Below are 17,612 nucleotides of genomic sequence, written 5' to 3'. Positions count from 1 at the left end.
AGAGTACTAAAACAAGAAAAAAAAGTATTTGACTTGAGGAATGCCCTATAAACTATATGGAAGGAACATAATTATGCAATGAGTAAAAGTTCATCTCGGATCCACTTTAACTACCTTAAGATTGCTCCACGCCCATGGGCATGGCCGCGGCTGCAGCCCCAGGACCGCCTAACGCCGATTGGCATCAAGTCCTGGGGCTGCAGTTTGCAGGAGATCTCGTGCAGGATGCGCGTGCATCTCCTGCTCGAGTCGGAGCTCCGCCCCCTCTTCAGTCTCCGAGCGCCGAAGACTGTTAGACGGCATAATCGGCATCTATTTACATGTACAGTGCTGCGATCAGCAGCAGCAATGTACTGGGGACAGCCGTGTGACACGGCTGTCCCCCTGGGGGACAAGAGAGTGATCGGCACTCATAGGCAGAAGCCTATGACATCCGATCACCAGGATTGGCCAGCTGGGGGGTGCAAGGGTTTACAAATAATTTAGAAATCAATAGTAAAAAATAATAATAAAAAAAATAACATAAATATTGATTAAAAAAAAAACACTGGGAGGGCGATCAGACCCCACTAACAGAGAGCTCTGTTGGTAGGGGGAAAAGGGGGGGGGGGGGGAATCCCTCGTCTGCTGTGCTGTGCAGCCCTGCAGCTTGGCCCTAAAGCTGCAGTGGCCAATTACAGAAAAAACAGCCTGGTCTTTTGGGGGGTTTAGCACTGTGGTCCTCAAGTGGTTAAGCAACTGCCAAGACAAATTCCTTGTAAGTGCAAACTTACTTGGCAAAATAAATTGATTCTGATTCTGATTCTGATATTTGGTATGGACAAATTCACAAGCACTTTCAGTAGTACTCTTCTCTAGGTTTTCCTTTTGTCCTGTGCAAGGATTCAGAACCGTTTTAAACTTGTTACGTGAGTAATAATGGAAGGATTCATCAAAATTGTTTATTAAAAATACATATTACTAGCCTTACTGCTTTTGAAGCATTTTAGAGTATAATAAATGGACAAATGAAAAGTCTGTTCTGCTGTCTCCAGCCAAAGTGTGAGAATAAATTATGCATGTTTAGTGCTTTGTGTATTGAAATGTCTCCATGTAGCACAACCATAATAATGAATTTTGTGACTAAAGGAGTTATTTTAGTGCACCAAATAGCTATCATTATTTTATTTTTCATTGTGCCAATGTCAATTTTAAGTTCACTATATTTTGTTACACAATGGCAAAACCTTTTTCCGTACATGTATTGTTTTGTGAATTGAGTCCACAGAGAGTGATTTACTAGAAATGCACCCTGTACTGTATGGGGAAAATATGTATTATTATATAAAATAGAGGCCGTTGCATAAGCTGTTCTAAAAGTTAAAGGCTCTACAGGGGCATCCATGTAATTAAGGCGCTAGGAGATTTGGGCGCAGGGCAAAGCTGAATAACAGCTCACCCTGCTGCAAAAGTCCTGGGGACATTAATTACTTTTCCTCCTCCAGGCCACCATGGACTCAGTGGTAAAATTTAATTCGGCTCCCAGCTATTGCTGGCGGCTGAATTATACTGTTTTTGTAGTAATTTGGGTTCCGTCTCTTAACAGCGCACAAATTACTGTTGGCCTATGGCAGTACATGGTGCACCCAAATTTCCCTTATGCAAGGGCATTATAATTTTAAGGTGTTATAATGTGTATGTGTATGTGGGAGGGGGGGGCTTTATAGACAGCACTATAAATATGGGGACTATATATAAGAAGCATTATACAGGTAGATGCTATAAATTGGGACACTATAGGGGATCCTGTATATTAACCACTTCAGGATCAAAGGAATTTTCACATATCAGGACTGTTCCCATTCATTCACCAATAACTTTATTACTACTAATCACACCTAAATGATTTATATTTTTTTCAGGACAATTTAGGCATTTTGTTTAGTAATTACCTTATTTTCAATGCATTTTAAAGGGAAAAGTAGAGAAAAAAACCCTGAAAAACACACTATTTCTCCATTTACATCCATTATAGCTTTACAATAAACAGTGCTAACTATAAGTTAAACCCACTAATTTTATTTGCTTAATCATCCTGGTTATAACAACATTTAGATTATGTTCTTAGCACAATGTATGGTGACAATATTGTAATTGAAAATAAAGGTGTCTTTTTTCTGTTTTTCATTTTTGTTTTCTCATTGTACACTATTGATGATTATAAGACATTATTTGCAAAACATAATAGTAATATACCCTCATGGCATACACATTTAAAAATCCAAGTTTCTAAGGTAACAATGTATGTTGTTTCTTTCATATTCTGTCACTTTTATTTTCTTTTATTTTGGTACAGCGTATGAAAAAATTTAATTGCCTTTGATTCAGTTTGCAACTAAAAAGAATACACAAGACATGGGCCTCAACTCTAAAACTTTCTCAACTTTCTCTAACTATTCTACTACTTATCATGGTTAAAATGTTACTACATATGTCTCTTGTAGTTTTTCTAAAACTTTTCCAAATTTGATGAGAAAATGACTTTTTTATGTTGGAATGAGTTTGTCTGTACCTATTCTTTTATGTGATGTGTGTCCAAACTTTAAGACACACCAAAATGTATTCTACAATTCGTCTCGGTTAAAAATGATACTATATGTGCCTCATTTAGTAACAAACTGATGGGTCACTCGCCACTAACACACTGGACGTTTATAAATGTCCAGTTGTTATTAATAGGGATGGTCGGAAATGTCAATTTCCGATTCCACAGAAATTCCATTTTTCGCCATTGGCGATTATCGATTTCATGGATTTACGATCGGTTTCTGATTTCCAAGTTCAGATTTCCGATATCCGAGTATTTTTTTGGTCATTTTTTTGCATTCTCTGATTGGCCAACTACTTTCGAGTTGACTCTGCATTCTCCGATAGGTCCAATGTTTCTGAGTTCTGTGATTGGGCTAAAATTACTGAGTTGTAGTAATGCAGTATTTCTACAGAAATCCGATTTCCGAGTTCAGATTTCTGAGTTTCCGAGTAGTGTCTTTTTGTCATTTTTTGCATTCTCTGATTGGCCAAATACTCCTGAGTTTTTTCTACATTCTCTGTTTGGTCCATTGATTTCAAGTTCTGTGATTGGGCTAAAATTACCGAATTGCAGTAATGCAGTATTTCTGCAGAAATCCGATTTCCGAGTTCCATATTCCAATTTCCGAGTTCCGATCGGAAATTTGGATTTCCGATCGGAACTCAGAAATTTAAATTCCACGAAATTCGAATGAGCATCCCTAGTTATTAAGTGGTTAAGGAGCACTACACATGGGGACACTTTAAAGGGGGCACTAGAAGAAGGTCCCATTGAAGGAGGGGTCTATAAATGGAAGCACTATAATTGGAGTGACCCTATACTATGGGTCAATATAAAAGGGTCACTAAATGTGAGACAAATAAAATGAGGGCTTTTAATAGGGGAAAAATAACAGAGCAAATAACTTTTAAGGTCCACACCCCAAATGAGATACAATAACTAGCTAACTCCCTTTTAACCAATAAGTCCAATTACTAATAAAATCGTGATTATCATTACTACAGTGTAAGCAGAAAAACTGCAAAAATCTGAAAAGATATACGTTTATTTCAAAATCAAATATCACCACCACATAGTGTACCACCAACATAATGAACATGTAGTCAATTAAGTTAATAACCAGGCAGAATATATCCACATGAAGATTATGCAAAAGGGACCACCCTGACATGAAAAAAATATATATTTTACTTAGGCAGAGGTTGTGTGTCCTTCATTATGCTACTTAAATGTGCCTCCCAGTTGTCCTCCAAAGACCTTGTGCCCATTTATTAGTAGTATTAACATGTACTCAATAAACTTCAAGGTTCTTGTAATATTTTATTTCTTTTGTAAGTTGACAGACATGTTCAAGGCTCTCCTCTCTTGACCCCCTCTTGATTCACTGCTTCTATAATTGTTGAATGTTGAGTGGCAGCAGTGAGGAATCATGTCATACTTATTGAAGCCAGCTTCCCCCTGGAACTTAGCCAGATTTCTTGTAGTTTTCTTTATAGATAGAAGGGAAACTGCCAACAGTGTCTGTCCACTTCAAGTTCAACTGATGACATCCCACTGGCCCTGCCTATATTCATAGATGTGGTGTAATAATGTGGCTGTTTAATTTGACTAAGTTAGGTCAGTGGTGGTGGGAAAATGAAATATATGCTGCTTTCATTGAGATATCACAGCCACATCACCCTACCATTAACATAAATTTAGGTTGTTCTGGCAGATGCTGGAGAGGTACAACTCTAGTCTACAATCAACTACAATCAGCATGATCAGTGACACAGAAGAGAGCTTAAATACTTACATCAACTTAAAAAAGAAATAAAATATTACAATAACCATGTGATTCATTGAGTATAACTCTACTCTACAGACAAATGGGTAAGGAGTGTGGTGAAGAGAATTTTGCAGAAGTGCCATCATTTGGTAACACCACAAGTGTCATGTTTGTCACACAGCGGCATTACCTGGTGGCGAAATACCATCTCATGTTCTGCAACCACCATGTTCAGATGCGCCTCCATGGGGGGTGTCTTTCTGCCACCCCTAGCAAGCTGCCCAGCTGGTAGACTGGAGCAGCTGACAGGTGGTGAATTCAAGAGGCCAAATGGTGCTTAAATACCACTAATACCCCATGCATTACAAATAACTAAATTATTAATAAATGTTGCTAAATTTTGTTAATTTGCATAAAATATATATACTAATTGGCAGTTGCTATTTTTACTTTTATCGTAATGAACACAGCATATGTGAAATATTGTCCCATTTTATAAATCAAGCTCTGTGTTTTGAAGGCAAAATGTAAACTACTGCAATGAACATTATACAGTTTATGGGATAAAAAAAAACAAACACATAATGGGCCTGATTCACAAAGCGGTGCTATCAGTTAGCACCCTGGTGAAAAGCCCCTTATCATGCCTAAACTCAGTTTAGGCGTGATAAGTTTAGGTGTGATAAGTTTAGGCATGATAAGTTTAGGCATGATAAGTTTAGTTGTGATAAGTTTAGGTGTGATAAGTTTAAGCACCAATTGAGTTAGCACCGCAGTGCACAGCTGATCAAAAGTTTTTCTGGTGCACTTTGCATAGAGTTTAATGGCGCTGCTTTGTGTGCGGGACTTTGCGCGCGATCTAAACTTATCTAAACTTATCATGCCTAAACTTATCATGCCTAAACTTATCACGCCTAAACTTATCACGCCTAAACTGGCTTTTCACCAGCATGGTGCAATGGTTATCACGTCTAAAGTCTCTAACTGGGTTAGCACCGCTTTGTGAATCAAGCCCTATGTCTCTAGCATGGAAAAACTGCAAAGTAAACTAGTTGTAAAAATAGATGCACAGACTGAAAACCTCTGTATATCCTGTGACTGAGATAAAAACAGAAATAAAGGTGTGCTACTGCTAAGTGTTTCTTCTTTACTCTGTTTTTTTTTTTCCTTTACAGAAACTGGATTATGAGACTAGAAGGCTGTATACTTTAAAAGTGGAAGTAGAAAATACACACGTCGATTCTCATTTTCATTATTTTGGTCCATTTAAAGACTCAGCAACTGTTAAGATTTCAGTGGAAGATGCTGATGAGCCACCTGTGTTTGGAAGACCTAGTTATATGTTTAAGGTGCATGAAGATATTGAATTAGGAACAATAATTGGAACTGTAATGGCAAGAGATCCCGATTATACTCAAAGTCAAATAAGGTATAGTTTATTACTGTTATTTCACAAGGACATTGACCATAATTATTATGGTAAAATACAGTTTATTCCGCAAAGTACAAGCTACAAAGTACAGCTTTTATTTTTCTCAGTGCTTTGAGTTCTACAATGCATTATGCTAATCCCTCTTGATTTTTTTATGGACTTCAAACTCACTTGGTATTCTTATGTTAATGTGTATTAAACTGATTTCCCTGATACAATAATATCTATTTTTCTGGTATGCATATTAATGTAAAGTGTGATGTGTCTGCCTTGAGACTTCACAAACAACCTAAACTTTAGAAAAAAAGAGAAAAAAATCTTACCTAGCACCACTCAGGGGGTAAAAAGGTATGTCAATACTTGATTAAAGACATGGAAAAAACAGGTATGCACTATCTCTTGAGAAATTGAGAAAGGACGGATCATAGCCAGTAAGCAGTACACAGCTTCTTAAAGAAACGCTATCGATTAACATTTTTTTTCAATTGAAATAGGAAATGTTTGGGAAGTGCTGCTAAGTACTGGTGTATACATTTGAATCTGTATCTCTTAGTTTAGTGTTGTCTAATTCCTTTAACACTTTTATGATGGGCAGTCTGCTGTAATCTGATGCCAGAGTGATACATGAGGGGATGGGGGGAATTCCCTCACAGTTTATCTGTTAACTCTGTATGTGCAAAGAGCTTAGTCAGAGACAGGCAGAGCTTTCTCTCACAGAGAGCAGAGGAAATGTATCTTATGTGCAACATAAACATTTGTAATTGTGTGTGTGTGTGTGAAACCTGATACCAGAATCATTTCATATAACTCTGCTTTAATATTACACTGTTCTTAGCATGTCAGACTGCAGAGAGACATTCTAAATGTAGCTAAAATCTACACAGAATGAATTAAAGCTGTTGCCTCTGATATTTAACATGAAAAGTAGGAAAATGTTTACACAGCTACTTAGACATTATTTGTATAAGTGTCATTTTAGAACAGTTGGGCATTGATTGTGTTTCTTTAATGAAAGTCTGTTTATGTATAGTCAAATCAAACAGCCTCTCTCCAGTATAAAATGAATATAAAACAAACAGCTTACATCAATGCATGCGAGTACTTACAATTGGCAGACCGCCGCTCGCCACTGAGGGGATTACTTAATTCAATCCGCTTTCAGGCCAACCACAAATCCATAGTATGGCTTGGCTTTTACACAGTGCTTACAAACACACTTCCAGCTCACCCCACAATGCACATGTGCCTCCCCCCACAATGCACATGGTCCTCCTCTTTATGCAGATTCTCACTCTGCTGCAGGGAAAGCCACGTGTGTATCTGAACATTTTAAAGACAGAAACCACCATTGTTGCCAAATAATCCCTGAACTCCTTGCCAGATACACCTGTGACTTTAAAGGACCACAGCAGCCCAAATACTTGGGAAATATACCTCCCATCAAACCCAAAAAAACATTAAAAAAAAGCCCATAAAAGGCCGGCATTGCTACAAGACAAATATCAGTAAAATGATTAATGTACTCTACGAGGATTCATATGGAAACCAAACAATGAAACATTTACTGAATAGGCCCTATGTGAGGTTAAAAAAGAACCCCCCACAGTGGAAGCTGGTAATGGGGGATCTACAGACAATAAAGTGCTATTTGGAAAAGATGGACAATTCATATGGGTACAATAGTTCAATATAAAAACCTAATCTGAAAATACATAGTAAACCACAATTTATCTTGAGGCCCCGTATGCACTTGGCCGCTTTGTTTGCATTGTGTTACCCTTTCTGCACGCAGGGTAATGCAACAGCAAAGAAAGTGTATGGGGCCCAGTACACTAACCGCGTCGCTTTGCATTGGAAGTTTCCAACTCGCCGCAAAGTCAACAGAGCATAACTGCATAGTGGTGGAATGCATGGAAGTCAATGGACATTAAAGAAATGTTAAATTTATTGGGGGTGGTGGTGCAGCACTCATGTGCAGAATGACACAATTACGACGGGGAAGCTGGGTATTCCAGATAAATACTTCAGCAAGTAGTATGTCACTGGGCGAGGGGCGGAGATGTGTGGTAAAGGGCATGTGGGGGGCATGCGAACCGGCGTGCCCTGGTGCAGTGCTATACATATGACCCATTTAAATCACAAACTATGAGCCAAACAACAATAAATTATGCCATGGACATGCTAAACATGATACAAACACGGGAAAAAAAAGAGTACATATAGTGATGGAAAAATTTACCAATCTTTATTAATCAAGTCATGCCCAATTAAAAACAATTCAAATCCAAAAAACAGCTGCATAGGACAGTGGACATAAATGTAAGGTATAGGTATATTATGTTCAGTACAATCCATAAAATGCTGGTGAGTTTAGGCAAGCTTGTAGCAAGTAAGTGAATGAGTCACTGTATATCCGAGAAGCTAGAGATATAGTGAATGCATAACAGTGAATGTCAAACAATCAATTCAAGAATCATCCTGAACCCTAGCACAATAGCTGTACAGTAACCTTCGCATATAACTGATAATCCTGCTTACCCAGAGACCCCCAGAACGTCAACCGTCTGCCGCTGTACCTCACCAGTTCCGCAACAGCCATTGCTTCAAGCAAGTCCATCACTACCTCCTCTATTTTTTAAACTTTTTAGCTACTTTTATCCCTGGCACCTCTGTTTACATGAACATTGTACAAGTCAACTTTTGGTGGAGGGGTGTTACCCCGTTTTTCTGATCTACAGAGAGTGACTTCTTAATCCTGAGTGGGGTCAGGTTTAATCTCCCCACTTGCATCCACAGTGGTTGCCTGAGGTACCCCTGGTTTGTGAGTATAACTATACTTGCTTACTATATGTGCTTACTATTCTATATTGGGCTCTTGGTGTCCCCCTTTTAGCATTTCAGATTCTAGAGTTGTACTATTCTGTCTTGGTTTTTAATACTTACATTGCTGTTACATCCAATTGCGATTTGGATTCAGAGACCACCTCTGCATGCTAAAAGTTGATTTTGTTTGGATTAGAAGCTAAATTAATTTTCCCTCAGTCAACAATCAACTTCATCCCACACTGAAATTGTGTATCTTGCTGGTGGCTGTTTGGGAAATTAAACATATGTTGTCATAACAGATTCTATGAGAATCTGCTACTGTGCAATTAGAACTTTGTGCTAATAATACTGATATGCATGCATATGTACTGTAATTATAGTATATATTACAAAGATGCCCATGCAGCACATCCCTTGTGTATTCCATATACTAGCTCCACTTAAATAAATGTTTCAGCGCAAGAACAAAAGATTCACTGCACAGTGGGAAAAAAAAAAGACTCAGATTTGTTCAAAGAAAAGACTGCTTCTCGGGAAATTCTGAAGCTTTATTTTTTCCAGTATACGCCACAATCTTAAATCTTTGTTCTAACTTAAGGGACAGATTCTCTGTCATCCGTGACCATTCATCATCTATTAGACAAGAAAAACAGGCAATATTTATAAGAAGAAATTGAAGTCGCTGTCCTCATTTTCTTGACATAAGCCAAGAGCTGAATGACTGACTACCCCATAGCAAACAAGGAGTCAGTTACAATAACAAAAAACTGAATAATACATGGCATGTATGTTTAGATCATACTGTATGTAAAGGGTAATTTATTGCAGCTCTGACATTGAAGTCTTTTATTTTTTTATATATATTTTGTGCTGTAAACTAGACACAAAAACCTTCTTTAATAGTTATTAAAATAGTTAGAAGGTACTAATTACTTGGGTTGATTGTGTATCGGAGAACTAACGGTGGAACATGTGATCAGTTTGATCAGATGATGGATCTGTAAGGTGCTGATTGGCTGTTCATGTTCATGTGTTTCTTCTGTGTCCTATGCAAAGTAGGATCACAACAAATGTATTGTTATAAATTACTTGATCAAATTGATCATAAGTCTGTTCTTATGTTCTGCCACACACAAGCAGATATCATATTGTAAATATTTTGGGAAATAAATCTAATATTTACTTAGTAGAAAAAAACATATATGTGTAAAATTACATTCCCAGTTAACTATATTGTTGTTAATATATATGGTGTATAAATACTTAAATATCCACAGTAATTTTTTTAAACATCTCATAAATATTTGTTTGTACTGCTAGGTTCTCCCTGGATCGCCATACTGACCTTGACAGAATTTTTGATATACACTCAGGAAATGGATCAATTTATACTGCAAAACCCTTGGACCGTGAAATATCCCAATGGCATAATCTTACCATCATAGCTTCGGAAATTAGTAAGCTATTTCATAATAATACTTGTTTACTGGCTATTCTTCATTGCACTACCATGAATTGCTTTAATCACCGAAATCTTATTCTGTAACTGTAATCTCTCTTAAAACCGATGCGCTTCAAACGAACAACTTATTTATACATTCAGCTAGAGTATGTACAGAAATTCAGCATTTCCCTCAGGTCACACTTTGATTCTCTCTGATTGTCGTTGGTGCTATACTTTCCTTCCATAGTCTTTTATTTTCATTCATTTTCCAAATGGCATGCTTGTAACCTTTGAGACAATGACCTATATGGTTCTTCTTTGGAAATGTTATTTTAATTCTTCATCCATCTAATACACATTATATTGCTTTAGTGATTGTTATGTGTGTGAGGGAAAACAGCGTTATTGTCTCGATGGGGAAAATGCTGTCATTGCCAAACCAGTTTTTCTCAAAATCGTTTCTTAAAAAGGTCATGGTTTGTTATTGTAAATAAAGTCATGTGAAACATTTTTCCTGAACTAGAGTATAAGTACTCGGGGAGTAGCTCCCTCAGCTTCTGGAGGTCCAAAGACCTCGGGAGAGCATCCCAACTTCATACTTCAAGGAAAGGTCCATTCAGATGGCAATTAAACTTGAGGTAAAGGTCAGGAAAGGAAGTAACACAAAGCAATCTCATAATCACATTCTTACCAGAAAGCACACAAATACTAACACTAGCACAAATAATGGAGTACTGGACATAAGCAAAACTTTATTGGGTTAAGACAAAGCCCCCATACATGCTAGAAACACCAAATTTGTAAAGTGTGTTAAGGAGAACTGAGGGAACAAGGGGGAAACATTTTTCAAAAAGACCATGTACAGTAGTTTTTGAACAAATTGATTTTAAAGTTACATTTTTTTTAATATAGCTAGATGACAGATAATGTATCAAGTTATTGGTAGTGTAAATTTACATATAAAAAAACAAACAAAAAAACTGTAAATTTCATGCTGGGGTTTTCAGGTGGTCAGGATGCAGTGCATAATGGACAGGGATTGCTGTGCAGCTGCAATATTGCTGTATAAGCATCTCTGGCAAATTGAAAAAAAGTGAAATAAAAAAATGACATGGGGTTTCGCCTCTTGAGCTTCTTTAGCCTTTTGTCATCCATGCAGGCTGAGATAGCCAGATTGTGGAGCCCGGTCTGCATGGGCTCTGCAGCCTGAGCTATACCATTATCACATGGTCCATTGTATGGGGATGGGGGGGCTCTGGAAGAGAGGGGCCAAGCCTCCCTTTCGCCCACAGAGTCCTTGTCCACTCCATGGACAAGGGGCTCTTTCACATTTCTGATGCCCAGGAGGAGGTTGGGACTATCAATGGGGGGGGGGGGGGTCTCATGGTGGCATTTGGGAGTACCATTTAAGAAGGCTCACCCCTTCCCCAGGTGAAATGCGGTACCCTTTACCTATTTCCACAAAGAGCAAAAGAGATGAAAATGAAATCGTGGAAAAAGTCCTTTATTGATCTTAATTAACCATAAATACTTACCTTTCAGTATCCATGGAAATGATCCAACACTATCCTCTTGATACCCGATGAACAACAGAGAATGCTACACGTTTTATCCCTGCCCCAATGAAAAGCGCCGCACATGTAAAACCCATCCCCAGCAATTGCCTCGCTATGCTAAGGACAGCAAATCCAAAAAGCATCTTTGAAATCCTCTACAGTGCCCCCTATTGGTCTTTTAACAGACCAATGAGGACTATACTAAGTATAGCAAGCCCAGACACAACGGCAGTTGCTGCTCTCTCCACACACCTCCACTGCTGTCCCCACTGCATCTATTTTCAGAGAGGGCTGGGCACCCACAGAACCCACAGAACCTGCTCTGATACACCCCTGTCACCCTTTATTCACACTGTTCTTCTTAACATACCTTAGTGATTCTAGCATGCATGGGGGCTTTGCTATCAACCACTAAATTTGGCCGCCTTTGACGGCAGCATGTTAAATGTGAATGCAAATCTTGGACATAAAAATTTGCAGTAAACGCAAACGGAACTGTTACCTGGTGAACATGTTCATCCTTCCCTACTCATTGGCTGCAATGTAACAGAGTGGTGGCCACTCATCAACACACTCATTTATGGACATGTGGCTATTTGTGCTTGCTATCAGCTCATGCACAAATGCACAATTGCAGGGACATTCCATGAGGTTGAGAAACAACTTGACTGTGCCGGAAGAGTCAGCAGCATTGCTGGAATGCCAGCCAGGAGACTCCCTGACTGCTATAGCATTGCATAAATTCACACCATATTCTTTTTTAGCAAAGTCTTTGGTCAACTGTAATGGTCATGATGTTGAAATATGTTGCTTGATATACCTCAGAGTGTTTATTAGAAAGTTAAGATTTATTAGAAAGTTAAGGTCAGGTCCCAATTTGTTTCACAATAATTTTTGAATTGCAAAAAGTGAACCTTAAAATCCCTCTAAAAGTTTACAGAGCACTCACTTAGGGCGTACATGTTTTTGTGTGAATTTTTAAACACATGCATTTTGCAGTCTGCAAGGTTATACAATTCATTTTACAAATGCCAGTCTAGTGTTGCTCCTAATGTGATATGATGTGCATTTGTATTTACTTTTACACCATACTGGGAGTGTGTTGTGAGCTGTCAGAAATGTTATAATTCTCTGATAAATCCCAATTAAAAACTCCCAAATACCTGAAAAATGGGGGAGAAACCCAATATGGTGCAGTATGTTAATATGGAGAGATCTGTTGTGAATAAATGTGATGATTATACTCACAAGGGTGGGTCATCACAAAGGCAACCACTGGACAGGCCGGCGGGGAGAATTGTAACCTGACCCCGCTCAGGTTTAAAAAGTCGCTCTCTGTAGATAGGAGAAAATGGGGATACACCCCTCCACCTAGGGTGGACTAGATAATATTGAAATACGATAACAGAAACAGAGGCGCCAAGTAGAATAAAATTAGTTAAAATTGTTAAAAAGGGGGAAGTGGGTGGACTCACCTCCCTTCTGAAAAAAAGACCGGACAATGGACAGGTTACTTACAGTCTAAAGTATAATTTTTTAGTAACTCCAAAAGTGCAACGCGTTTCACGGGTAACAGTCGCACTTATTCAGGCAAACGATTTTTGGAGGGTGCTGGGGAAGGGAAACAAAAGGAAAAAAAGAGGATTGCCAGAGGAACGCAAATACCAGGCACCCGAAGGTGCACCACAAGTCTACAGCAATAAAATGTGCAATTATGCATTTAACAGCAAGATATGCAAACAAAATAGACTGAGAACGTGTGCAAGTAGCATGTATAAAGTGACAGTGCACATATCCATAATATAAAGGCAGAGTACGAGTCACTCTTAGTAAAATGATAAAACAGTAAAAAGTGAATTTAAAACGGAGATACAGAGAAAGGTTTCGTTTTTAAAGGAGTGAGTGCAGCAGTATATTATGATAAGGCAAAAAAAGGCATACTAAAAAACAGCAGTGTTTAAAGATGAGCAAATGTTCAACTTACCAAAGTTGTGAGAAACAGAGGAAGGTTTCGTTTTTAAAGGAGTGATTGCAGCAGTATATTATGAGAAAGCAAAAAGGCATACTAAGAAACAGCAGTGTTTAACCACTTAACGACCGCCCCCAGCCGATGGGCGGCGGCAAAGTCCGGGCCCAAACGACCGCAATACGCCCATCGGCGGGGGCGGCTGCGGGAGTGGCTATGCGGCGATCGCGTCATTCGTGACGCGATCAGCCGCCGGGGACTGGCTCCGCCCCCCGTTCGCCGTAACCCGCCGGCCGTTCGGAAGCGCCGGCGGGTTACTGGCATCCGGATCGCCGCTGCAACAGTGTATAATAGGCTTTGTAATGTATACAAAGCCTATTATACTGGCTGCCTCCTGCCCTGGTGGTCCCAGTGTCCGAGGGACCACCAGGGCAGGCTGCAGCCACCCTAGTCTGCACCAAACACACTGATTTCCCCCCCCCCTGCCCCCTGATCGCCCACAGCACCCCTCAGACCCCCCCCTGCCCACCCCCCAGACCACTGTTTGCACCCAGTCACCCTCCTAATCACCCATCAATCACTCCCTGTCACTATCTGTCAACGCTATTTTTTTTTTAAGTCCCTAATCTGCCCCCTACTCCCTCCTGATCACCCCCCCACCCCTCAGATTCTCCCCAGACCCCCCCCCAGACCCCCCCCCCCCCCGTGTACTGTATGCATCTATCCCCCCTGATCACCTGTCAATCACCTGTCAATCACCTGTCAATCACCCGTCAATCACCCCCTGTCACTGCCACCCATCAATCAGCCCCTGATCTGCCCCTTGCGGGCAATCTGATCACCCCCCCCACACCAATAGATCGCCCGCAGATCCGACATCAGATCACCTCCCAAATCCATTGTTTACATCTATTCTCTCCTCTAAACACCCACTAATTACCCATCAATCACCCCCTATCACCACCTGTCACTGTTACCCATCAGATTAGACCCTAATCTGCCCCTTGCGGGCACCCAATCACCTGCCCACACGCTCAGATTGCCCTCAGACCCCCCCCTTATCAATTCGCCCGTGCAATATTTACATCTGTTATTCCGGGTAATAACCCACTGATCACCTGTCAATCACCCATCAATCACCCCCTGTCACTGCCACCCATCAATCACCCCCTGTCACTGCCACCCATCAATCAGCCCCTAACCTGCCCCTTGCGGGCAATCTGATCACCCCCCCACACCAATAGATCGCCCGCAGATCCGACATCAGATCACCTCCCAAATCCATTGTTTACATCTATTCTCTCCTCTAAACACCCACTAATTACCCATCAATCACCCCCTATCACCACCTGTCACTGTTACCCATCAGATTAGACCCTAATCTGCCCCTTGCGGGCACCCAATCACCTGCCCACACGCTCAGATTGCCCTCAGACCCCCCCCTTATCAATTCGCCCGTGCAATATTTACATCTGTTATTCCGGGTAATAACCCACTGATCACCTGTCAATCACCCATCAATCACCCCCTGTCACTGCCACCCATCAATCACCCCCAGTCACTGCCACCCATCAATCAGCCCCTAACCTGCCCCTTGCGGGCAATCTGATCACCCACCCACACCAATAGATCGCCCGCAGATCCGACATCAGATCACCTCCCAAATCCATTGTTTACATCTATTCTCTCCTCTAAACACCCACTAATTACCCATCAATCACCCCCTATCACCACCTGTCACTGTTACCCATCAGATTAGACCCTAATCTGCCCCTTGCGGGCACCCAATCACCCGCCCACACGCTCAGATTGCCCTCAGACCCCCCCCCCCTTATCAATTTGCCCGTGCAATATTTACATCTGTTATTCCGGGTAATAACCCACTGATCACCTGTCAATCACCCATCAATCACCCCCTGTCACTGCCACCCATCAATCACCCCCTGTCACTGCCACCCATCAATCAGCCCCTAACCTGCCCCTTGCGGGCAATCTGATCACCCACCCACACCAATAGATCGCCCGCAGATCCGACATCAGATCACCTCCCAAATCCATTGTTTACATCTATTCTCTCCTCTAAACACCCACTAATTACCCATCAATCACCCCCTATCACCACCTGTCACTGTTACCCATCAGATTAGACCCTAATCTGCCCCTTGCGGGCACCCAATCACCCGCCCACACCTCAGAACGCCCTCAGACCCCAGCCCTGATCACCTCGCCAGTGCATTGCTTGCATCTATTTCCCCCCTCTAATCACACCTTGAGACACCCATCAATCACCTCCTTTCACCCCCTAGCACACCTACCCATCAGATCAGGCCCTAATTTGCCCCGTGTGGGCTCCTGATCACTCGGCCAAACCCTCAGATCCCCCTCAGACCCCCTTCCGATCACCTCCCCAGTGCATTGATTGCATCTATTTTCCCCTCTAACCGCCCCCTGAGACACCCATCAATCACCTCCTGTCACCCCCCTAGCACTCCTATCCATCAGATCAGGCCCAATACATCCTGTCATCTAAGAGGCCACCCTGCTTATGACCGATTCCACAAAATTTGCCCCCTCATAGACCACCTGTCATCAAAATTTGCAGATGCTTATACCCCTGAACAGTCATTTTGAGAAATTTGGTTTCCAGACTACTCACAGTTTTGGGCCCGTAAAATGCCAGGGCAGTATAGGAACCCCACAAGTGACCCCATTTTAGAAAGAAGACACCCCAAGGTATTCTGTTAGGTGTATGATGGGTTCATAGAATATTTTATTTTTTGTCAAAAGTTAGCGGAAATTGGATTGTTATTGTTTTTTTCACAAAGTGTCATTTTTCACTAACTTGTGAGAAAAAATAAAATCTTCTATGAACTCACCATACCCCTAACGGAATACCTTGGGGTGTCTTCTTTCTAAAATGGGGTCACTTGTGGGGTTCCTATACTGCCCTGGCATTTTAGGGGCCCTAAACCGTGAGGAGTAGTCTAGAAAACAAATGCCTCAAAATGACCTGTGAATAGGACGTTGGGCCCCTTAGCGCACCTAGGCTGCAAAAAAGTGTCACACATGTGGTATCGCCATACTCAGGAGAAGTAGTATAATGTGTTTTGTGGTGTATTTTTACACATACCCATGCTGGGTGGGAGAAATCTCTCTGTAAATGGACAATTGTGTGTAAAACAAATAAAAAAATGTGTCATTTACAGAGATATTTCTCCCACCCAGCATGGTTATATGTAAAAATACACCACAAAACACATTATACTACTTCTTCTGAGTACGGCGATACCACATGTGTGACACTTTTTTGCAGCCTAACTGTGCTAAGGGGCCCAAAGTCCAATGAGTACCTTTAGGATTTCACAGGTCATTTTGAGACATTTGGGTTCAAGACTACTCCTCACGGTTTAGGGCCCCTAAAATGCCAGGGCAGTATAGGAACCCCACAAGTGACCCCATTTTAGAAAGAAGACACCCCAAGGTATTCTTTTAGGTGTATGATGAGTTCATAGAAGATTTTATTTTTTGTCACAAGTTAGCGGAAATTGATATGTATTGTTTTTTTTTTCACAAAGTGTCATTTTCCGCTAACTTGTGACAAAAAAAAAATCTTCTATGAACTCACCATACTCCTAACAGAATACCTTGGGGTGTCTTCTTTCTAAAATGGGGTCACTTGTGGGGTTCCTATACTGCCCTGGCATTTTAGGGGCCCTAAACCGTGAGGAGTAGTCTAGAATCCAAATGCCTCAAAATGACCTGTGAATAGGACGTTAGGCCCCTTAGCGCACCTAGGTTGCAAAAAAGTGTCACACATGTGGTATCGCCGTACTCAGAAGAAGTAGTATAATGTGTTTTGGGGTGTATTTTTATACATACCCATGCTGGGTGGGAGAAATCTCTCTGTAAATGGACAATTGTGTGTAAAAAAAATCAAATAATTGTCATTTACAGAGATATTTCTCCCACCCAGCATGGGTATGTGTAAAAATACACCCCAAAACACATTATACTACTTCTCCTGAGTACGGCGGTACCACATGTGTGGCAC

General features: G+C 40.8%; 1 protein-coding gene across 1 annotated transcript in view; it reads left to right on the top strand.

Annotated features, from left to right (window-relative positions):
- Positions 1-17,612, top strand: part of LOC137518633 (cadherin-10-like) — a 612,711-nt gene that overhangs the window by 501,495 nt on the left and 93,604 nt on the right. The window contains exons 8-9 of the mRNA XM_068236734.1: positions 5,513-5,766; positions 9,916-10,052. Of these exons, the coding sequence (XP_068092835.1) occupies positions 5,513-5,766; positions 9,916-10,052 (391 nt within the window). The remainder of the gene's footprint in view (positions 1-5,512; positions 5,767-9,915; positions 10,053-17,612) is intronic.

This window comes from Hyperolius riggenbachi, chromosome 5 (genome assembly GCF_040937935.1).
Source record: "Hyperolius riggenbachi isolate aHypRig1 chromosome 5, aHypRig1.pri, whole genome shotgun sequence".
Lineage (NCBI taxonomy): Eukaryota > Metazoa > Chordata > Amphibia > Anura > Hyperoliidae > Hyperolius > Hyperolius riggenbachi.
Note: the sequence above shows the minus strand (reverse complement) of the source record. Positions and strands in the feature narration are given on the sequence as shown.